Source organism: Muscardinus avellanarius, assembly GCF_963383645.1.
Source record: "Muscardinus avellanarius genome assembly, chromosome: 11".
Classification (NCBI taxonomy): domain Eukaryota; kingdom Metazoa; phylum Chordata; class Mammalia; order Rodentia; family Gliridae; genus Muscardinus; species Muscardinus avellanarius.
The window spans coordinates 40,737,793-40,761,629 of NC_137797.1; the positions used below are offsets into that span (position 1 = coordinate 40,737,793).

Genomic DNA, 23,837 nt, shown 5'->3' on the forward strand with positions numbered 1-23,837 from the left:
GAAGCCAGCCGCGCGCGCTGGCTTAGGAGACCCTGTTTCCAAATAAAAATGTAAAAATAGGTCTGGGAGTGTAGCCCGGAGATAGAAGGGCTTCCAGGAACCCCAGTACCACCCCCCCCCAAAAAAAGAAATTTAAGATATATATATATATATATATATATATATATATATATATATATAATTTATATATAATTTTTTGGGTGGTATTGGGGTTCCTGGAAACCCTTCTACCTCCAGGCTACATTCGCAAACACCTATTTTTTTATATTTTTATTTGGAATCAGGGTCTCTTAAACCAGCGAGGCTAGCTTCGAACCTGCACGATCCTCCTGTCTCCGCCTCCCAAGCGCAGGGATTACAAGCATGCGCCAGCACACCCGGCAGAAATTTGATTGAAAACTAATATTTCTAGCAAACATGGCCTTTAAAATAATTACATTTAATAAGAAAAATAAAAGCAGCTTATGTTTATTAATTTAAATTTTTAAAGTATCATTTTATAAAGAAAACAAGATAAAAGAAAACCTTATCAAATGAGATCTATTGCCTATAATTAGAAATCATATTTCTTGAAATATGCAGGATAGTAATAAGATGTTTATAGTTAACATATGGAGATAAGTTGGGTCAGTCAGGATCCTACGTTTTAATATAATAATAAAAATTATAAAATTAGTTTTCTATTTCTATAAACTTTAAGTGTTTAAGAGATTAAGATAGGGTTTTACTTTAAGTAACATAAATATTCAGATTTAATCATAGTCTGTGACAATACCATAAATGTGTCCTAAAGGGAAATAATAATAATGCTTTTATTTTGTTACCTTATTATTATCAATTTTAACCTGTATTATTATTATTTTTTTTTTTTTTTTGGTGCTAGAGTTTGAACCCAGAGTCATTCTACCCCCAAGCTATGCTCTCAGCCCTGTTTTATTTTATTTTCTTAATTTGGAAACAGGATCTCACTAAGTTCAAGGTCTTCACTAAGTAGCTGAGGCTGGCTATAAACCTGTAATCCTCCTGTCTCAGCCACCCAAGTACTGGGATTACAAGTGTGTACCACCACACCCAGTTTAACCTGTAATGTTTGTTTAATATATTTATAAAAAAATGACAATCTAATAACATGGTATCAGTCCAACTCTAAAATCTAAAATGCCTGAGAGACAAATGTCTCTGTGCCCAAGAGACAATGTTTCCAGTTCATATTCAAGTACTTGTTCTGCATCACACAAGTAGCTGTCTTCCTTCCTGCAGTATGTGGTCTTTTTTATTAATGAATAGAAACTCATGTGCGCTCTTAAACCTCTTCTACTACAGCTTAAAGATTACGGAGCTAAGCCGGGCCTAGTGGCACACATTTGCAATACTAGTATTTGGGAGGCTGAGATAGGAGGATCGCAGGTTCATAGCCAGCCTCAGCTACTTAGTGAGGTCCTCTGTTGCTCAGAGAGACCTTGTTTCAAATAAAGAATTTTTAAAAATAGGGCTGGGGGAGTAGCTCTGGGGTAGAATGCCCCTGGGTTCAATCCCCAGTACCACAGGGGGAAAAAAAAAAAAAAGATTACAGATGAAGAATACAGGGAGTCAACTGTCTCCAAATAAAGCTTAGACCCCTGAAGACAAGAGAACGTCAAACTCCTGGGTGCCTTGATAGAGAGAGGATTTACACATCATTTAGCATTCAGGTGAATGGATCATTCAGATAATATCAACACGCAATTTATATAGAAGCCCAGATTTACGAGATGGATTAAAAAGGTTAATATGCATGAGGTGAAGTTTTGAAACCAGTTCAACTGATACACAAGGCCCTGCTGTGGAGATAACAAAGGTGACTTAGACCTGATCCCTGATCTCCTATTACCTAGTGGCGATTTGTTAAATCACTAGTAAGAGAAAAGTAGCAATGAACTCTGAGCCTAGATGGTAGACATGTAGTGACAAGAAAATGGAGATGTGTGCATATTTGACAAACTAGCTTAAAGGGAAACAAGACGATATGCTTTTTTGGGAAAACCACTACTTAGGTGGGGACAAAATCCTTAGAGTCACTGAAAGAAGCTAAAATCAAGAAAACATGGGCGAGTCAACTCTGAGATGACGAGAAAACCTTTCTATGATGAGGGGCGAATGGAAGACACAGAGAATGAGAGAGGACAAATGAGGAGATGGGAAGTCAAAATCCCTAACTAAACAACTAAACAATTTTAGAAATCTACTTTGCTTCCATTTTTGTTTGCTTCCATCTCGCTAGTTCCTATCATCTAAACAATCATGTGGCAACCAGAGTTAGAGCAGTTACAAATCATTACAGGAACTGGGCTCGACAATAAGATCCAGCTGGGTTGAAAAATTAAGTCCACCACTGTATGACAAACCACTTATCTTTGGACAAGCCACTTGCCTTTCTGGGCTTTAGGTTACAGTTCTAACCGTGCATTGCAACACCCCAATTTCATAAGGTCACTGGGAAAATTCAGAGACATTGCTTAGCAGAGGGCCTGACTCAGAGCAAATGCACACTAATCAGTACTGTGGCTGCTGTCACCCTTGTGGTTGTCGTTATTGTGTTTGCCATCTTCCATTATCACAGCTGAGAGATAATGCATCAGCATTAAAAGAAAAGAATGGCTCAGTCTCAAATGAGGGAATAATTGTATGTGAGTTTTCTTCTTGGTCTATTATAGATCTGGAAATGGCACATGTCTTATTTTGGCTCACTCCTTAAACACTCAAAAGAAAACACGTAACATTTTTTAAAAATAATTTGTCCCCTGAAATCATTTGGCAACATCCTTGGAATGACATAGAGAAGTAAGGGAGTGCTTGTCCTGGATTCAAAATAATGAAGGGTGTAGCTTAGTGGTACCTCACTTGCCAAGAATGTGCAAGGCTTAGTGTTTGATTGTCAGAACAGAGAGTGAGAAAAGAGAGGGAGAGGGAGAGAGGGCGGGAAAGAGAGAGAGAGGAGTAGAAAGAGAGGGAAAGGGAGGGAGGGAGAGAGAGATTCTTATCATAAATAAGAGAGCTCAATGCATCAGATTCCTGAGATATGTGTCTCTGCACTTAACTGGGACCATTTATCAAGGTCTGTCCCTCTCACTTGTAGGAGGAAACTGGGATCAAGATGAAGGGCAATGAAAGAAAACAAGAAGAAATACTACATGTAAATGCAAATTATGGGATGCACACACAATGGAATTCAGCAATAAAGAACAAAATGATGTTATGTGCAGGAAAATGGATGGACCTGGACAACATTATGTTAAGTGAGATTAGCTAATCACAAAAAGTGAAGGGTCATATGTTTTCTCTCATATGCAGAAGCTAGAAAATAACCAGAGGGACTTCAGATAATGGAGGAGAAACTCCAGTAGAGAGAAGGAGGTGGTTTTGGCGAGGGAAGAGGGAGAAGAAGAATAAATAAAATCAAACACTTCACCTGCCATTATTCACATATGTGAAAATGTCAAAGCCAATCTCAATATCCTGTATGGGGAAGGGAAGAGTGGGGCAGGAGCCAGGGGAAAGCTCACCCAGTGCTGTGTGCATGTATGTTGCTATAACTGTGAACTACATCATGATGTGAGACTATAATGCACAAAGAAAAGCCTTATGACTCAATCAACAACTTTCATAATTGCAAACATGCAGCTCATCCTAGTAGCAAGCATGTAACCAATTCTAATATTTTACTGAAAGGTTACAGGAAAGAAAATTTTTCAAATAACCATAATTAGTTGAATTAATTAGGCTATTTATCACCGTATTCTCATAAAAATAACATTAAAGCGTACTACGTGAAACGAATAATGTGGGCATTACAAATTTTTTCTTAAGCCAGAAAATGAATAGGGCTTTTTAAAGAAAGAGATTGATATTGATTTCTATTTGCTGTCAGCTACCTTAAAGCTCCCTTCCTCCACATTTGCGAATATTATACACAACGAAATATGAAGAGTTTATTTTTTGAAGTGCATCTATTATTCCATACCTAACAGGGATATTTACCAAATATGTCTGAGATATACATCCAGATTTTTAAGCTCTTTATATACCACTATTTTTAAAGGGCAAACTACTTTTAATAATTTCAGTGGAAAGGTAGAAAGAAAAGAAAAAAATCCTAAAATTAATTGTGGCTTATTATGGAAATAATATAAGGTATTTAGATGTACATATGATAAATTCAGATGGCTTGGGCTAAAATCCTCAATCTCCTATTTATTTATTAGTTTTGTAAATGGAGGCAAGTTTCTTTAGACCTCAGTACCTCCATTTCCACACCCATCCAAGAGGATAAAAATTGATCCTACTTCATAAGGTCACTATAAATATTTAATAATCAAATCCCACAGTATTGTTCCTGTCTGCAAGTGTGGTTACAGTGAAGGTTAGCTGCTTTGTTGTATGCCTGGCACTATTTGTGTACATTAGCACACTTAATGATTTCAACATTCTCATAAAGTTATTACTATTTCCCCGTCAATTGATAAGGATAGGTTGGATTATGCTTTAGTAACAATTGCAAAATCTCAGCAATGTGCAGATGTAAATGCTTATTTTTACTTACTGTGGGTCCAGGTGGAGTCCCCAAACCACCACCATCTGTACGTTTTCACTCAGCACTCCAAACTGTGTCTGTTCACTATTTGCTCCCACAAGATCACGGCAGTTGAAACAGGACTAAGGCTAAATGTCTCGGCTAAATGCTTCTCACTGAAGTGACAAGCCTTGTTCCTCTTCCTGCATTAGTCGAAGCTAATTACGGAGCTATCCTTTAGTGAGGAAGCCCAGTTCTCCTGGTGCTCTAGAGAACAGGTGATACACAGAATGGGAATGCCCATCACTCTGCATTTTATGATGCCCTCATAATTATTTGGGGCAGGGTATTGTTGGAGTCATACAACCATGATTCTAAGTCCAAAATCAGTTCATTGTATCCATTAACTAATTCTCTCTCTTTCTGTTTTTTTTCTTCTACTACCCACCAAAATTAGGATTATCTGATAAATTTCCATTGGCAAAAGTGGCTAACTTCTGTTGCAGGAGAGAATCAGGAAAAAGCAAAATCAGGACATTTATGGCTTAGAATGATATTTAACTTAACTGAGAACCAATGTAATTCTGTGAAAGTAAGAAAAAGGGTTTGGAGAGAGAGTAAAGTGAGATTAGAGAAAGAGTAGACTCAGTGTTCATGCATTCATTAGGACAAAATTATTTAGCAAATGGTCAATAATACTGATTTTCTGACCCTTCAGAGATGAAAATTTTAACATTTCATCTTACTAAATTTTTTATAAATATCTATTATTGATCAAATCTACAATAGAGACTGAGCACTCTTTTTCCTTCCTCTTCTCACTTTTTTTTAATCTTCTCAAATTTCTTTTGCTTCACTGCATGCCCCTAGAAGGGACATCCTGAAAGATTATACTTTGAAAGTGTTATGATTCTATCATCAAAACCAAAGGAGAAGCTATTCCTGATATCCAGAGTTCACTCCTAAGTCCAAGACCTACAGACTTAAGCCGCTTTATTTTTTCCCTAATTAGAGCACTTAATGTTTTAAATCAGCAAAGTTTGCTATTACCTAAATGCCATATAATTAAACTTTATCCTTTCTAACTTAGTATTTAGAAGAGCTTCTGTGGTTAGCCACTTTTATTAAACTGGGTTTTTTTTTTTTAAACTCCAAATTCTTAAACTTTAATTTTCCTCGGTGTTGTAAGAAAAATGACCTGTCCTTCTTGTACGCCAACTCTTAGTTCATTCGGCCCCAATACCAGCAAAAGCAAATATAATTAATACCTTTAATATAACAAGCTATCTATCCCTGTAGCTTAGATAAAGGATTCGAGTTTTACATTCATGTAAGCTCCTTAAAACTGTAATTTAGGGAGGTTACTGAAGTCACATATATTATTGCAAAGATTTGTTAGCTTCCCACACATTTCTCTTGAAAATGTCACATCACAGCGGAAAGTGATGCTCTCCTTCCTAATAGAGTTGCTGCCTATTGCTTTTAAAAGTTAAAAAGAAAAATTAAGAGGCAAGTAACTGCTACCACTGGATTTTCTTTTTCTTCACTAACAATCTATGGCATGAACAAAGGAAAAGTAAGCCGCCTTCCCAGAGGCACTAGGAGTTTGGATTTTTCCCCCAACACCTGGTCAGTTGATCGGTCACAGCTGACTGAATTTCCATTGTTCATTGATTGTGCCATTTGCCAGGCAATCCATCCTTGCTTATGTAATTGCAGCGTTCCTGTAGTTCACTCCCTTCTGTCCTGAAGGTTCAGCAGCATGACAGGCTGAGAAAATTAGATGCGGCACAGCACCAAGCTGCTGACCTTCAGAATATAAAATAAGGCCCATCTTTTAAAATCGTTCTTTCTTGATGAGGTTATTTTGAGAGACGTTATTTCTAACAGGTGATTTTTCTTGCTGACCATGTACCTTCTTAAAATATTTTTCATGCTTATAAAAAGCGATCATTTTAAAATTTAAATATACCTGTACTGCATACAGTGCTATGAATAAATTCATTTAATTTAGAATTTGTCAAAAGGGGACCAAATGTTTCATCTTCAGATAAAACTTTTATTTCAAACTAGAATTAAACATGGTTTTCAAAACATCTGAATATACTGTTTTCTTGAAAAAAAAATGCGAAGAGTGGATGCAAAGTGTTGTTGCCAGAAAAATAATGTGTGAGCTAATGTCTGTCAGTTAGATGTGATCATTTCATGATGTATATGTACATCAAAATATCATGTGTGTACTGTGTATATTTATCATGTTGTATGTGATAAACACAATGTTATCTTTTAATTTTAAAAATCTAATAAATACGAAGAATACTTTACATTGTCTTAATAAGTAAAAAATAAAGACTGGATTTCTAAAAGTTTAAAGTGACAGCACTTGTTTTTAACAAAGAACCAACATCCAGCGGCTACTAAATCTCCTTCAGTTCGTGTAAAATCCAGATCGAATTTTTCTTTTCCTTTTAAACGATTTCAAATTCCCGGACAGTGACAAATATAAGGAGAATTGTTTCCCTCTAAACTACTTACTGACATGATGTCCAATAACACCAGAATAATTTAATTCATAATTGCTACAAGTTTAGATATTCTTCTAGGGAACTATGCTATAACCATCAAATTCAGGAAATTAACACCGACACATGACCACCATCTCATCCTCAAATCCCATTCAGGTTCTTTAATTGTTCCAAAATTGTCGATTATAGCAGAAGAATCCAGTTCAGAATCACCTACTGTGTCTAGTTCAGGTCTCTTTAATATAGAATAAATCCAAAGTCTACTTTAAATGATTCCAGATTTGGCACTGGGCTTTTGAAACAGTCGTCTCAGTATTCAGAGGGAAAGACTCTGGGCTTAGAGCCAGGACCACTGGAGTTATTATTACTAACCCAGCTCTGCCCTCTACTATCAAGCTGTGTGGCCGCCTATGTAGGCTGGTTCCAGCCCTGTCATACCTTTAGCCCTGTCATACCTTTACCTTTAGCCCTGTAGAAGGGCATAAAGATACTAACCTTGCAGCACTGGGGAAAGAATAATGAAAATATATGAGAAACTTCAACCTTCAGTTCAGTGCCCAGAGAATACTCAACAAAAGTTAATTCTCTAATCTCTTTTCATCTGCTTTCTTATCTTTCCAGTCAGACCCACAATTAAATATTCATGTATTTGTCTCACTCGAATCATTGTAGGCTAGAGCAAGAACATGTGGATCTGCTAAGTAGCTCTAACTGTCTTTTCAAAGTTTCTATCCTGTTTCTTCCATAAACTTCTATTACCTAAAGAAAAACAAAAATAATAAGAAGATGATGACAAGGAGGAGGAGGAGCAAGAAGAGGAGAAAGAAGGAGAGAGAGAGAGAGAGAGAGAGAGAGAGAGAGAGAGAGAGAGAGAGAGGAGAAGGACAAGGAGTAGGAAGAGGGAGAAAGGAACAAACAAGAAAGAAAAGAAGGAAATAAACAAACCACTAAAAGTTCAACTTACAAGAACAGGGAGTTCTGTTAAGCAATAGGTTCCCAAATAAACAAAATCCCCTTCATTCCTATTTTGCAGACTTCTTAACTTTAAAAAGAGCTTTCTCTTAAAAAAAAAAGTTTGGAGGAGAAAGGATAGATGAGGAATACACTATGTTTTATTTGACTCAGGTAACCCCACCTGTTGTTATCTTGTCTCTCCTTCCTGTCCCTGTCATATAAACCACCATTTTGTTCTGTAATGCACTAGTCTTTTTGTGGCCCTCATTTCTCCATTAACTTCACCTTATTAAAATCATCAAGGTAGACAGGCCTGGTGGTGCACACCTGTAATCCCAGTACTTGGGAGGCTGAGACAGAAGGCTCTCAGGTCCAAAGCCAACCTCAGCAAGTTAGCAAGGCCCTCAACAACCTAGTTAGACCCTGTTTCTAAATCAAAAATAAAATAAGGCTGGAGTTATAGCTCAGAAGTAAAAGTCCATTGGATTCAATCTCTAGTACCACCAAAAGAAGAAAAAAAAAAAATCAAGAATCTCTGAATCACAGAGACTGAATTTCTTTCAATCCTAGAAATGCTTGGAACATCTCTAGAGCCCTGGACCACTGTTAGCTTTGTAAGTTTTTATCTCTTCTTACCTTTATGTTCCATAATACTAAAATGTGTCCTGTCCTTGTACTTTTTGGAACAGGTCTCATTCATCCCCATAGCCACTTTCCTTCTTATTCTTCTCCCCAGTATTCAGTCCTTAGTATTTTTCGCTTTCCTTCTCTCACAATCCCTCCCCTCAGCACTCATAACGCTTTAACTATTACCTCTTTGCAGTTAGTTTATGCTTGTATCTAAAAATCTCCATCAAGCTACCGTCCAGTTTTCAACCCACTATTTTTAATTCCCTTATAAATTCCTCCACTTGGACCTTTGGCTCAAATTCTTTTTTTTTTTTTTTTAGGGTGCAAAGTATTTTATTGTTGAACTTCTAAAATGTGAAGACAAGACACGAAGGTTAAATACTATATGTCTTTCCAAAACTCCATGCTTGCATGGAGCTCTGGTTCTGTGTGAAATACAAAATGCCTCTGAGGACTGCTGGTGGCATGGCTGTTCTGAGGACCTTGACTAGAAGAACCATTGGTCTGATTGGTGACATTCCTTTTTGCTTTGATGAAGGCTTAAAAAACTTGAGATGCACAGTTCTAGTCTCTTACTGAGTGCTCGGTGCAGGTCTCCCAGAAGGTGTACACCATGTACAGGTGTACAGGAGCCCATCTTGGTCCTTCTCACTCTCCTACACCTTTGAGATGGGTGTGGACACACTCACTGTGCTGTGCCCATTCACCAGGAGGAAGAAGGGTTGGTTAGCGTTGAGCTGAAAGCACCTTCTAATTATTATTATTATTATTATTATTATTATTATTATTATTATTGTACTGGAGTTCGTGGAAACCCTTCTACCTCCGGGATACACTCCCAGATCTATTTTATATTTTTTTAAAATTTGGAAACAGGGTCTCTTAAGCCAGTGTGGCTGGCTTGGAATCTGTATGATCCTCCTGTCTCTGCCTCTCAAGCTCGTGGATTACAAGTGTGCGCCACCACGCCCAGCTTATTATCTTGGTGAGCTCCCTCATGTTGACGTGGTCAGATGAGGAACTTAGTTTTATCTAAAACCAGCTGCTGTTTCTCACCCTTGTAGTGTTCTACTATCACCAGGATCTTGGTGGGATGCCGCATGTCTCTGACTCTGTTTGAAGCTGTGCCGTTTGAAGGTTTCTCTGATAGCTTGGTGTAGGAAGCCCTGAGATGGCTTGGAGGGCCCGAATTTGGGGAGGATGACTTCCCTCGTCTCAAATTCTTAATGCTGTCATAACTTCTTCCCTCCTCTGCACACCACTTCTAGGCAGTCACTATGTCTAACTGAGTCTTGATTCCTAAAATTCTCTTTCTATTCCTCTTGCTCTTGATTCATCATTACATGTTAGCATTACTCGGATATTTCCAACCCCTCTTACTTCACATTCCCCCTTGAAATCTTGAAATCTGAGATCAAACTTGGTTTCCAATACTACTTTCCTCCCATCTTCCCCTTATCAAAAAGCTTCCATGGATCATCGCTGCCTTAGTAGTAGGCACCACAATGGAAAATGGTCACAGTGGCCAAAACCAGCAGAGGGTAAAGCATGGTGAAGGGAACAGTGGCTAACATGTAGCAACTGTGTCATTTAACAGCTCAGCTCTGGCCAAGTGTTGACGTCCAGGAAAACCCACCTATTGCTCTCAGACATGTTCTGTGTGTGCATGTGCGTTTCAAGACATGTCCCAAAGCTGAGCTGTTAAAGAGAAATTAGATTTCTGAAGAAACATTTAATTACAACCCTAATATTCAAATACTAACGACTAACTCCAAACCAACAAACAATGAGATGGCATCTGGTCAAACACAGTCTTTCTGCAGCAGCTCAGGGAGTCAGTACAAATGTTTGACCTACTACTGCAAGCTCTCTGAAGTATCCAGAGACTATCTTCTAAAATCAGGCACCAGTTGCACAGAAGATGCACCTGGAGTTCAACTGGTCTACTGCAATTATCTTCCGAGGACATTGCCCCTTCTTTAACTTTGTAATTTCATCATGCTATCTACCACACAGAAATACCTTTCCCCTTTTTGTGTTCTACTTTACCATCCAGTCCAAATGCTACCATTTCCCAAAACAACTTCATGGCATTGGTGGTATAGTGTTGAGCATAGCTGCCTCCCAAAACAACTTCATGGACCACAGGAGCTCATCAGGATGCCTCTTCCATAGTCTACACATATTCACACCTGGTGCTCTGTCGGGCACAGTCCTAGACACATAAATGTGTCCCCACACTATTTAATCCTTAGAAACTGAAGCTGTCATTATTTTCATTTTACAAATGAGGTTATTGAAGCTTTCTGAAGGTAAGTGGCAGAGTTGAGGTTGAACCTCAGCCTGTGCTGTTCCAGTTGCAGAAGGAAAAAATAGAAAAACGCATGGCTTTGTCATTCGTTAGATGACAGGTAGTATATTCCAGAAAAAATAAATTCCTGAACATGACTAAGAATACCATTCACAATATGGCTGTCCCCTCCCATCTCCTGCTAATTTCCCTAAAATTTCTTAAACCCAATCACACAAGCCTTCTTTCAGCTTCTAGAACTTAGTGGATTTTCTTTCTCTGGGATGTCCTCCCCCCACTCAAATCTAATTCCCATTCAGTTTAGTCTTTCAAATATAACTTCCTCAAGATCCCTTCCTTGATCCTTCTACAGAAGGCTATATCATCCATTAAGCATTATATTTTATAGCATCTATTGCAACTCCAGTTTTGTAATAAAATTTAATGTATGTCTCCCTCGCTGCTGTATCATGAGTTTCCTCACTATCTCTTTCATCATTTTCTCTATAATGTACACACAGTGAATGAATGATTAATATCCTTTAATTCTTGTGAGCCATTTAAGTCTTGGCAGGACTAATCAACTGTAATCTCATAGCTAGTAAGAGCCGGAGATTTTGCATGTTGAAAAGCTATTTCCATTACATAAATGTTAACAAGCTTAAATCATTTTCTAATATTCTCCATTTATAGTCTTTTCCTTTTCAGTTTACGGGCATATTTAATATATATTAAATTCTAAATCAAATTGCATGTGAGAATCTTAAAGTTGAATGTTGTCTAAGTAAAAATAAGCTAACATTGGATAGTAGTGTTTGCACAGAAAGCAGTAAACTGATGAACCAGAGTCAATCACAATGCATAATGAAAAAGTGAATATTCTAATCCTTCAAAGAGTGGCAGCCGGATTTCAGTTTCAGGTTAGGCAGCAGAATATCTAATTTATCAGGAAAAAAAACAAGTAAATGCATCCATGTGAATGAGTAGGATTTCTGCACTCAAATGCTCTACCACTGAGCTATACCCCAATGAATTTCTGATTCTTTCACCTCTGCTTGTAATACTCCATTGAAGTCTCTCTAATAGAGTAAAAATTTTATTACTCCAAAAGCCAAGTATCAACAATATGAAGTAATAATTTAACTGTAAGGACAGGTGATTTTTTTTTTGCAAGTTTAAAGTACCTACATGGCCGGGGGTGGTGGCGCATGCTTATAATCCCCTCGCTTGGGAGGCGGAGACAGGAGGATCACACAGGTTCGAAGCCAGCTGCGCTGGCTTAAGAGACCCTGTTTCCAAATAAAAATATAAAATAGGTCTGGGAGTATAGCCCTAAGGTAGAAGGGCTTCCAGGAACCCCAGTACCAATAATAATAATAATAATAATAATAATAATAATAATAATAATAAAGTACCTACATGTAATTAGGATTTGTTTTTCAGATATCTCAAACAGCACAGTATTTTAAATGTATTTGTCAGAACCCTTTACAATGGAAAGTTTCTCCCACGCACCACCCTTAAATATTCCTATTCCATGGTCACACCATTATATGTGCAAAATATTGGATAGTGTGGGCCACTTGAAAATCAATATGCAATGCTACTTATGTATTAGGGATTTGGATAAGTCTGTGGATTCTGAGGTGAGTTTATTTTCATTAAAAAGAGATAATCATGAAAATAGAAGGAAGACCAATATAGGATGCAAATCAATGGAGGCAGGAAAGGGGAAGGTACTAGAAAGGAAACTGACTAGAATATATATATGTATTTGCATTTGCAAATATGTAACAACAAATCATAATGCAGCCATAAGAAAATTCTTAATTCAAAAAAGAAAACCAGAAACAAATTTATAGTGAAAAAGGAGAATTTCTTTTGCCTCTGGGAAGCAAAAGGGCATAAGAGACTGTGACTACATGCAGGACAGCTCCAACTGGGAGAGAAAGATTAGCTGTAGCAATTCCTCATTGTTTTACTTAAGGACTTGGCTGTCAACATTTCTTTTTCCTGAATCCCTGCTTCAAAGAAAATTAGCAAAACTCCTTCACACCAGATTGTAGCCATATCCACTTACCACCTCTCGAAGACATAACATAAAAGCTTGTTAAACCTGTTTCCTGTTATTTGACTATAATCTTTAAAATCATATGCCAGCCTGCATTAGACCTTAGGAATAGACATGACAAAAAATAAAATAAAATAAAATAAAGGACATTTACCCTGTTCTTTAACTATACCTTGTTGGAAATTGGTAAAGCAATCAGGAGTATCTACAATTAAGTATCCAACACAGTAATAGATTCAAATTGAAACACAGGTGGGGCATGACTGGAAGAAGCATGTCACTGGGGGTGTGGCCTTGAGGAATACATCCAGCCCTGGCCTCTTGCTGTCTTTCTCTGTGCTCCCAAGCTGCCAAGAGTTGAGTAACTTTCCTCCCCCAGGCTCTGCTGCCAGGATCTTTCAACCTTGGAGCCAACTGACCATGGACTGACCCCTGAAACCATGAGCCAAATATCTTTTTCCTTCTTTAACTGTTCTTGTCAACCATTTTGATCACAGACATGCAAAAGCTGGCTGACATGGCCTTTTTACAAAAAATCTCATTAAAGACAATATTTTATATGCACAATTTTTAGAAAATGGAAGTGATCAACTAGAGTTTAAGAAGCAAAACTCCTATTTTTAGAAAGGAAATAGCCAGGTTTAAAGTGTCTATTTGCTGGACACATAGACTGCCACTCTCTGTAGTGCCCTGGGCCTTTGCTGACCCTCACTAACCCCAGAAATCTCTCCAGTCTGTTTTTATCCTTCACTGCTTTCACCAGAACATTAGGTTTGGCCCCCATTGGCTTTCACTTGAAATAGCACAGTAACTTCTTAAATCTCTGCACGTCACACTAAATGATGACAGTATCATATTTTACGATAGACTTATGTGTACTGGGCTTTGAGAACAAAGTGAGGAAGCCACACACTCTTAGGAGAAACAATCTCTGGATTTGGATAGAAGGCATACAGGGAGGGTTTCCCTCTCCTCAAATTACTGGTATGAGTGTAAAGAGAGCTATTCTTTCTCCTACAGGGGTCCACTCTGTACAAAATAAGGTTTTAATATTTTACTCCATTCTCAAATGCAAGTCATGTGCATCTTTGAAACCTGAGGTGCAGAAAGATTAAGTAACTTGCCTGTGAACACTGTTACTGTGAGAGGCAAGTCCCAGATAGTGTGGCCCTGTGTCCACCCTTTTAATTATCGTGGCTCCCAGAAAGTAGAAGATGTTTATTTTTTTTTACTCATAGTTGTACACATAGGTTTACCATGTAGCATGTAGAAGATAATCAATCAAATGCTACTGAAAAATATTAGAGGGGGAAATGCTCGTATTCTTTTTCTTTATTTTGTAGAACTGGGGATTGAACCCAGGAGCATTCTACCTCTGGGCTGCAACCATAGCCCTATTTTTTAATTCTTTATTTTGAAAAAGGGTTTCCCTAAGTTGCAGAGGGCCTCACTAAGTAGCCGAGGCTCGCCATGAACAAATGTGAGAGGACAGGCCCTAGTGAGGACTCAAAACTGGTGTCCATAGATTCCATCTCAGACTCCCTATTACAACCACATCCAGATTAGTCAAACACAAACTTGACTAGACCATTCACTTCACCCCCCTGCTGAGCAGTGGTTTTCAAACTTCTACAGATAATCTCCCTTCCTAATGGCTACCAGAATGGAGGGGCCACACCCCTAAGGGACTAGACAGAGAGCACGTTATGTTTCCCAGACTGTGTGCCTTATCCTCGATATCTGAATGTTTGGAAATCTACAATGCATCTCATTCACTGCAATATTAAAATAATGTTTATAACTACTCATAATTGCATCACCAGAAAGAAAACTGTATTCCTACAATGACTCCTCACACCTCCTGGCCTATACCTGCCATTCTCTGTGGGCAGTCCATGCCTCAGCTTCATGTACACAACGGATCTATGGATTCAGTCCCAGTTACTCGCACCATCTCTAAATCCCTTGCTACCCTACCCTGGATTCATCAGCACCTTCTCCCATCTCTCCAGCTATCACAACTATCTGGCACACAATGGCAGGCACATTTTAAGCTGTTTTCTATTCCATGTGCTTTGATCATTGGACACATCAACTTGGAGGTGATATAGTCATCTTCCCAAGCCCTATTCAGCTGTGCTTTTACTAAAGTCCTTCCTCAACCTACAGTACATGGATACCTATTTTATACTTTATTTGAAAACAAGGTCTCACTAAGTTGCTGAAAGCCAGCTGAGGCTGGTTTCGAACCTGTGCGTTCATCCTGTCTCAGCCTCCCAAGCGTGTGCCAAAACGCCCGGAGGTAATATTCTCTTAGTTTATTACACAGCCTGTCTTTGTTTTCATGAAGATCCTCCAGACTGCTGCTGTCCCTGAACATCCTAGGTGCCCAGCTGAGTTCTAATATATATATATATATATATATATATATATATATATATATATAGTTCTACTATATATATATATGAATATATATATATATATAGTTCTACTATATATATATATGAATCTCCTGTTTAACATATAAATCTCTGGTTTATGAGAAACTTAAGTAGCACATAAGATAATTATAATTGAATACCTGTGGAGGAGAAGGCAAGACAGCTATGATATTAAATCTACACATAAATTGAAAGGTCTGAGCACATCTCAAATTTCTATTTTTTTCTTTCCTGTTAAGAGCCCTAGGTTGTAGGTCCCAGGGACTTTGAACCCTTGGCAAGAAGTTAGGAGGCATCAGAATTGGCCTAAAACTGTCACTCACCAACTGGTGGAAGGTGGGTGTCTGTTCTCTAGGGTTTTGGTCCAGGGCTTGTACCAGCTGATCTGCTCCGCAGCTTTGCCCCAGAACCTCTCAGGGTCGGTCACCGAGGCCGCGAAGTGGGTCTTGTAGTCGCCGCCGCCCGAGGACAGCGCCCTGCAGCCCAGGCCCCCCAGCGCGCCCCTTGGGCCTGGGGCCACCAATGCCCTTCGGGCTGCACCAGCTCCCCGGGCCGCAGGGGGTCCTGGCAGGGGTCCCCCGAGTCCACCGGCGCCGGTGACGGTGCGACACTGCAGCCAGGACGGCTTCATCGCCTCGGACCGCCTCCACCCGGCAGGCCTCCGGCTCGCCCACGGTCCGGAGCGCGCTCCCTCCCAGGTCAACAACTCCGAGGCGGGAGACCGACAGCCGGGGCCCCGGGAACCCTCGGAGGCGGGGACAAGTTCTGTGTTGACCCGCGTGCCCAGTAGTTTGGAAGTTACACTAGAGTCGCCCGGAAAAACCGACCTGGAGCCACCAAGAAAGCAACAGGCTGCAGGAGGACCCGGGAGGGATCCTGTGTCTTCGCTGGAGCTGCTGGCGCCGCCGCAGGAGCTCCAGAGCCCACCTGCGTTGCCCACCCTGAGACTCTGCCAGGAAAATCATCCCCAAAAGGCAGGACGTCTCCCCGTTTTAGACGCACCGGGACGCCCAAGGCCCGCCGAAGAACCCAACTTGCTCTGTTTCAGACAAGTTGTGCGCAGGGTCCGGGGTTTCCTTGTTGGTGGAGGAGGTAGCGCCCCATTCTATAGCGGAAACCAGCAGCCCTGGCCATCGCAGCAAGGCCCCTGATTACTATTTATTCACGTGCTTATTTACTTACTTAAAATTCCCTGGTTACTAAGGGGCCCCAGGGCAATGACTGCTCCAGGATTTCCTAACAGCTGGCAGGTAGGAGGAGCAGGAGGAGGTAGTAGCCGCCAAACTGGGAGGGGCTTGAAGGGGCGATTGACAGCCCACTGGGGACCGATTCCAACTGGGACCGGTATTCCCCAGTTAACTGGAATCCCCACAAGGTCCCAAGGCAGAAAGCAGACTTGGCTGATTGTGTTTTTCTCCTTTCTAATTTGTCCCTTTGGAATTTCTGTGAAACTTTTTTTTTTTTTTTGGACGAGAATACAAAAAAAAATCATGATTGTGGAATTTATTTGGGGGGTGATGAAATTGTTCTAAAAATGAGCGTTATGATGGTTGCACAACTCTGGTCAAACCAGAATCTATTGTGTGATCCCCTTTAAAGGGGTTGAATGAATGACAATTTATATTTCAATAAAAGCTGCTGAGAGAGAGAGAGAGAGAGAGAGAGAGAGAGAGAGAGAGAGAGAGGTGTTCAGTACTAGTGAGCTAAGAAGGAAAAAAAATGAATACAAAGAAAAAGCGAAGTGGAAAGTTTAAAAGGAAACAGTGGTCCAAATTACCATCTGGTTTGACATTCTTCAAGCTCTGCTGTTTTCTACGCTTTAATGAAATTCAGATGCAATCTCTTACCCTAATATCATGCCAAACACATTCTGTCTCGATGTGACAATATTTGCAGGTTTAAATGTAAAGATGTGTACTCCCAAATCTGAGGTGAGAAACTGTGGATGCCCCTGACCCTGGAAAAAATCATAACTTGAGAATTTATAAATATATGACTCTGCAGGAAAAGTGTGGCAATAAAGCATAAACAGAACAGACACAAATCTAAGGCAAAACAGGGGGAAAAAATTCTTTACATAACCACTTTAGCCAGTCCCTTTTGACTAAGAAGCAAGACATTATGCATTTGCTTGACACCTACGTAAACTTTATTCCTCCCAAAGTTTTCAAGTAGCCAAAGACACAGCTATCACCTAATTCCAAAGTGACTTAACCTCTTGGCACCCTTCTTACTTCCACTCAGGTGCTTACTGCGGCTCTCTTGTTCCACTAATCCCAAAGTATCATCCAACCCATTTTGTTCCAATGGCGGATACTTTAGTCTTTGGTTTATTGGTTATTTGTTTTGTTTGTTTGTTTGTTTTTGTTTTTCAATACTGGGCATGGAACCTAGGGGCATTCTACCTCCGAGCTATACCCCCAGCCCTATTTTTTTTATTTTGAAACAGGTCTCTCTGAGTTGCACAGGGCCTAAGTAGCTGAGGCTGGCTGCGAACCTGAGATCCTCCTGTCTCAGCCTCCCAAATGCTGGGATTACAAGCGTGGGTCACCACGCCCAGCTCTGGTACTTTAGTCTTTGTTTTAACAAGTATGTGAGCACCCATGTCATAGAAGGTATAGTTTGTTGGGGAAAATAGGAAAAGCCGCTTAGTTATTGGTACCTAGTGTGTGTGGACAATGTGCAGGCACTTTAAAGAAAATATCAGTTCCTGTGATTCTCATAAGAGCACTAAGAAGTGAGAATTAGCATGCCCGTGTTTACAAATGGAGCTTAAAGCTAGGTTAATTCACTCCTGGCCACACAGTTACCAAGCAAAGCAATCATGACACAAGCCTTGTTGAGCCTCATAGCCTGGAAGCCCTGAATTACAGGTGAGCCATGATACAGATCACCTGCACCTTAAGGTGGAGAGTTCTGCCCAGCTCATTGCAGTCCTGTCCCTCCAGCGTAGGATTACAATTACAATTATCATATTAATTTCTTCCTGTGTCACAATTTGGATAACTGGGAAGGAGTAGTGCAGTCTCCAGCACAGATCAGGGCCGCCGAATAAATTAAGACAAGAAAGCTTGTTGATTGATCACTAAGCACATGAAAAGCTTAAAATCATTAGTCATTTGCATCTTGGCATTGACCCTAATGGGGTGTGAAAGCTTGGAAGGCTTACTAGGTTTTCTATGCTGAAATTTCTGCCTGGGTCCTCTGAGGCCATAGTCTGACCTCACAGGATGGTTGCAGGGTTTAGCTACCTGTAAATTGCTTAGCATCAGGGCAGTAGCAAGCCAAGTTAACTCAGGAGAGCAGTGAAGCCCCATGAACAACCAAACCTAAAAAAAAAAAAAAAAAAAAAAAAAAAAGAAAATCCTTAAAATCTTTAGTTTTATTAACATGCCATAACAATCAGGACACTTCAAAAGACACTATTTTTTTTAATTTAAAGATGCATATGTTTGTGCTATTTTGAAGATAGATTATATTTTAATTAATTTGTGGAACAGAGTATTCATGATCTTCCCAATGTTTAGACCTGATTAAACTCTACCTTTTAAACGTACGGTGTTTATTTCATAGGATACTAATAATGGTCTGATTGATACTCTATTTAAGATGTTATTTTAAATACCTTAAGCAAAAATTCATAGATGAGATTCTCTGAGAGAAGCATTCTAGTGAGTGGAAAAGGCAAAATAGCAGAGAAGTATCAAAGAAAGGAGAGAAGAGACTGAAAAGGTGTGAAAAACTGTTCAAGGAAGCAGAAGGTATTCATAGGAGGAATCTGGAGTCTGATAAAGAATCCAGAGTCTTTGCCTAAGGAAGAGATGCTGAAAAGTGGGAGGAAAGCAGAATGGGACTAGAATGAAGAGAGAAGGCAGATGATGGGATCTTATTGCTCAGTTTTTTCTACTTTACAATTGTTGCCTAAGACCAGACACCAATAGTAGGGGTTAACCTTTTCACGAGAGAAAGCACAATGTACTCTTGTGGTCATTAGGTCCACTGTCCACACAATTTACATTTTTATCTAAATTTTTAAAGAATCAAATGTCTAACTCTGAGTAAACATTAACATTTGAACTACTAAAATTGTTTGCTAGTTTTTTGGATATTAGGAAACGTGTCAAGTTCTTGCACAAAACACTTTATCACTGCAGCAGGTACCCGCTGAGTTAAAAATCGAAGCCTGAAGGAACACTGCAGTTTTATCTGATTTAGCAAAGGGTTTCTGGGAAGTAGGCTTATTTTTTATACCTGAAAAGACAGTTTGAAAACTTCTAAACTGAAATAGTATGTAGAATGTGATCATGAACTCCAATTTTGAAAGGATCTCTTTGCCCACAAAGTAATTGCGATAAAAGTAAAGAGACAGCAAATGAAAGGCTCACTTTAAAACAAAAAATATTCCAATAAATAGGAAGACACATAACTTTAGTTCACTATTCAACCAAGTAAAATAAGACATGGGCTTTATTCACCAACATCATTTTCTTTCTGGAAGAAAATACAAATAAATAGTTCTAGTTAAGAAAAATTAGTTGCTTCTATTTGAAAAAAACTTAAAGGAGGCAACCTAAACAAATATGTCCCATCATATTTTCAAGTTCTTATTTTTTGTTTTCTCTTTCCTATGCATAGCAATTTGCCATTGAGAGAAAAAATTCTCATCAATGCAGTTATGAAAAACCAGTGAGAGTTATTGAATATTTTAAGCAAATAACTAATATCCTGAATGGGTCACTTTAATTTTACTGCAGAGATTATTCCTATGAATATAGTATTTCTGGATCAAATTCACAAACTAAAATCTTGATGTGGAACTCAAATACTTATAGCATTTAAAATATGTAAGAGAGTACCTCATTGTCATGGTAACAAATGATGAAAAAGAAAAGAAATATCCTTTGTCATAATATTTTTTGTAAAATACAATTGATTGCTTAACAGCAACTTAGGTTGCCAATTTATATTCATCTCTGTAATGTGGGTTGGCAGTGGGATGGGTGGATATGAAATTAAACTAGGAAATGAAACTTAAGGCCCATTTACAAAACATGAGCTGTTCTTATGTAACAGGAATTGGGTAATCATTTCTGGGCTTCAAAGACAAAACTAAGACTGCCAAAATATGGTTTCAAATTGATGGTAATATATGGAGAAATAAAAGACATTATTTAGCTCATATATGAAACTAGATGCCTTGCTTATTTATTGGAAGAACTATGGAAAAGAGAACTAAAAAAATAATTATGTGTTGGATACTGAGATGCATTTAATGTAATCAGGCTAACACTGAGCTGTGCACTTTCTGTCTGAGCCTATTTCTGCACCTCTAAACTTCCTCCTACACTACAATCCAGGATGACTAACAAAACAGGATGGTGACAAGGATGGAAAAGTCCAGGTTGCTCTTTGGACACCTTTCTCCACCTGTTATTTTGAAGGATGACCTGCTTAGAGGACCCTGTAGTACTTTTATGCTTTGCCTGTTGCTACAATTTCTTATATGTTCCTATAGTTGAACAACTATTTACTATTTATTTAGGCAATTTGTTTTAATAAGAGACGTTTGGGAATTTCCTCAAGAGATTCAAAGTCTATTCAGAATTTCTAGCAAAGATCTTGTGTAAAAAGAACTTCAGTTGGCATCTCTTTGTGATTTTCTTTTTTCCTTTGTATTTTTATTCAGATGCCCTTATATGTTGATGTGAACATAAAGTTTATTTTTATGCACTTATAACTCTATGAATAGAATTTGTAGCATTATACTGTTTATTCCAACTGAAACTGGTTATACACCAACTATTAAAGCCAACTCATTATATTTGAAAAAGTAAATATGCTATTGTGTTTTCTTCTTGGTTTACCTTTTATTACTGTTTATTAATTCTGAACTTCAAGAACATTACTGGTTGCTGCCAGAGGATTCCAACTGCTGGGATCTCTTTCTTTTGTCACAACACCAAGAGCAGAGCAAAAGTTTCCTGACAAAAGATCATCATACTTGTACCTTCCAAACTAACTATAAGTGTGTGTGTGTGTGTGTGTGTGTGTGTGTGTGTGTGTGTGTGTGATGATTAATTTCTTCTTGGTTCCCATCTTTAAAATACATTCTTCTTTAACTTTTCCAGTGAGTTTACATAATGGCCTGCTAACCTGGCTTCTTGACTGCAGGATACTCAACTCCCAGCACTTGCTTAATCAGCAAGGATTTACTAAGTGCCTCTCACCAACTCTGCAGGATTCCAGGAACATAAAGAATTATTTTTAAAAGACTAAGAATCCACCTCTTTTTTTTTTGTTGTTGTTGTTGTTAAAGAAGGGTTACTCTATAGCCAGGAGGACAATAAGTCAACAAGTACTACACGGTTCATATGGTACTTTCGGAAGTAGGTAAATAAACAATACTGGAGACCAAGAAAGGAAGTACAAAAATTTGTTCTAAACCATATCATTTGTATTTCCCTCTTCTCTCACATCTGTCAATGACTCCCCACTGCTTGTAAAGGTCCAAAGCCTTTAATATAGATCTGTGATTTCCACTCGTATCTGTACTATTTCCCTTAGAAATAGTACAGATTGCCTTAGAGGCAATTGGAAATCGATACTGTATTGTTTTATATTGTTGTCTACTAAAGCATCCTGTAACTCAGCATCTTGAAATAAAAATGCTTCTCTTATATTAGTGCCGGGGTCCAACCCTAGTAAAGTCGGGGTTTGTGTGTTGATGAGGGGGAAACCAAGGCCGATGAGAGAAGAATGCCACACGAGATCAATCTTTCTCCATTTTATTCAGGCTTTGTTATAATTTTTATACTTTTTCTGTTGGCAGAAAAGCAAGGGCATGGTCATGCAGCAGGATTGTCAAGGACGGGAAAAAGTCATTATTTTCTATAAAGTTTAGGGCAAGGGTGCCAGACATTTAAATAATCATAGTATGCTTTGTCTCATTTTATAAGGCTGACTCAAACTTAATCTTATACAGTGGCTCTAACTAAGGTCAGTTTGAACTTAATGTTTGGCCCAATAACTTTATCCTTGGGAAAAAAAATCCTTGCTGCCTGAGTCTCTCACAAACCACTGCCCATCAGTTTTAGTTATAATGTTTATACATAAAATTTCAATTATACATATGAATCCAAATAATCCTAAAATAATTTTTTGAAGAAAGGAATGCTAGACATACTTCATGGGGGATCTATGCCATTGCAGATCCCCTGATCGAGCTTTCTCGAGATCTGCAAGAGATGCAGTAGCTTATTAGTTTCTTTGGATTGGAAAGCCAGGTTGGCTTACCTTGGGGTTTCTGGCAGTTGGGTTTCTGGGCACAGCTTCAGTGATCTGAATGGGCAAGAGAATATGGTTCCATGCTTCCTCACGTGGCTGTTGGCAGGAGGCTTCTGGGTTCAGGCTCTTCCTAGAGTGAGATGAGTGATATATGAGCTTGTGCAGGGATGGGGGAAGAGAAAATGAATCAATCCACTCATGTGATTAATAGACTCACGTATTAATGGTGTCATAGATTATCTTGCAAGTGGGTAGTTTGGCAAGGTCTATCGCAAGCTAGTCATCTTACAACATGTGATAGCCTGCATGGTCTCAGAATTCTGCTAGCAAGACCATTACAATATTCAGCCCCTTTACTTGGGCCAAACTGTGGGCTCCAATAAGTCTCTTTTCTTTAAACTTCACCCAAACTATCACATTATATTATTTGTCATCGAAAATAGATAAGACACCTTACATCAAATAATACATTTATCTTTTTTAATTTTTTTATTGGTGCATTGTAGTCATTCATCTTACTGGAGTACAAGATGGTAGAGGCATACATGCAAACATCACTCCTTTAGCCCTTCCCCAATTCCCACTCCATTTCCCCCCTTCTGATGTTTGGCTTAGTGATCGACTAATATGTTTATGAAGGTACATCATGTACATCAAGGAATTTCCCTCTTCTTCCCTCCCAATCCCCTTACTTAGGTTGCCTTATTTGCTCATCTATGGTTTCTCTTTGTCTAAAGTTCCTTTTATGAACCATTTTCTTTCTAAATTCTGCATATTAGGGAGAGCATCCATTTTTTTTTTTTTTTTTTTTTTTTTTTTTTTTACTTTTTGTGACTGGCTAATCTCACTTAGCATAATGTTCTCCGGTTCCATCCATTTTTTTGCAAATGATGTAATTGTTGCTTCTTCTTTATGGCTGAGTGTGGAGATTTGTCTCTGGACTTGGGAGAGAGAGACCTGAAATGGACACGTGAACAGCTGCCTGATGAGCAGCTTCCCTGAAATGAAAACACGGACAATTGCCTGAGGGGCAACTGACAACTTTATTCTCTAGGACTAAGTTTTTATACCCTTTTTTTTTTTAACTATGCTA

General features: G+C 38.8%; 1 protein-coding gene across 1 annotated transcript in view; it reads right to left on the reverse strand.

Moving 5' to 3' along the window:
* ACSS3 (acyl-CoA synthetase short chain family member 3) overlaps positions 1-16,307 on the reverse strand; it is a gene marked incomplete at its 3' end in the record, with an annotated part of 180,470 nt that extends 164,163 nt beyond the window's left edge. Inside the window, exon 1 of the mRNA XM_080706415.1 lies at positions 15,784-16,307. Within this exon, the coding sequence (XP_080562541.1) occupies positions 15,784-16,091 (308 nt within the window). The 5' untranslated portion in view covers positions 16,092-16,307. The remainder of the gene's footprint in view (positions 1-15,783) is intronic.
* Positions 16,308-23,837: the final 7,530 nt, after the last annotated feature.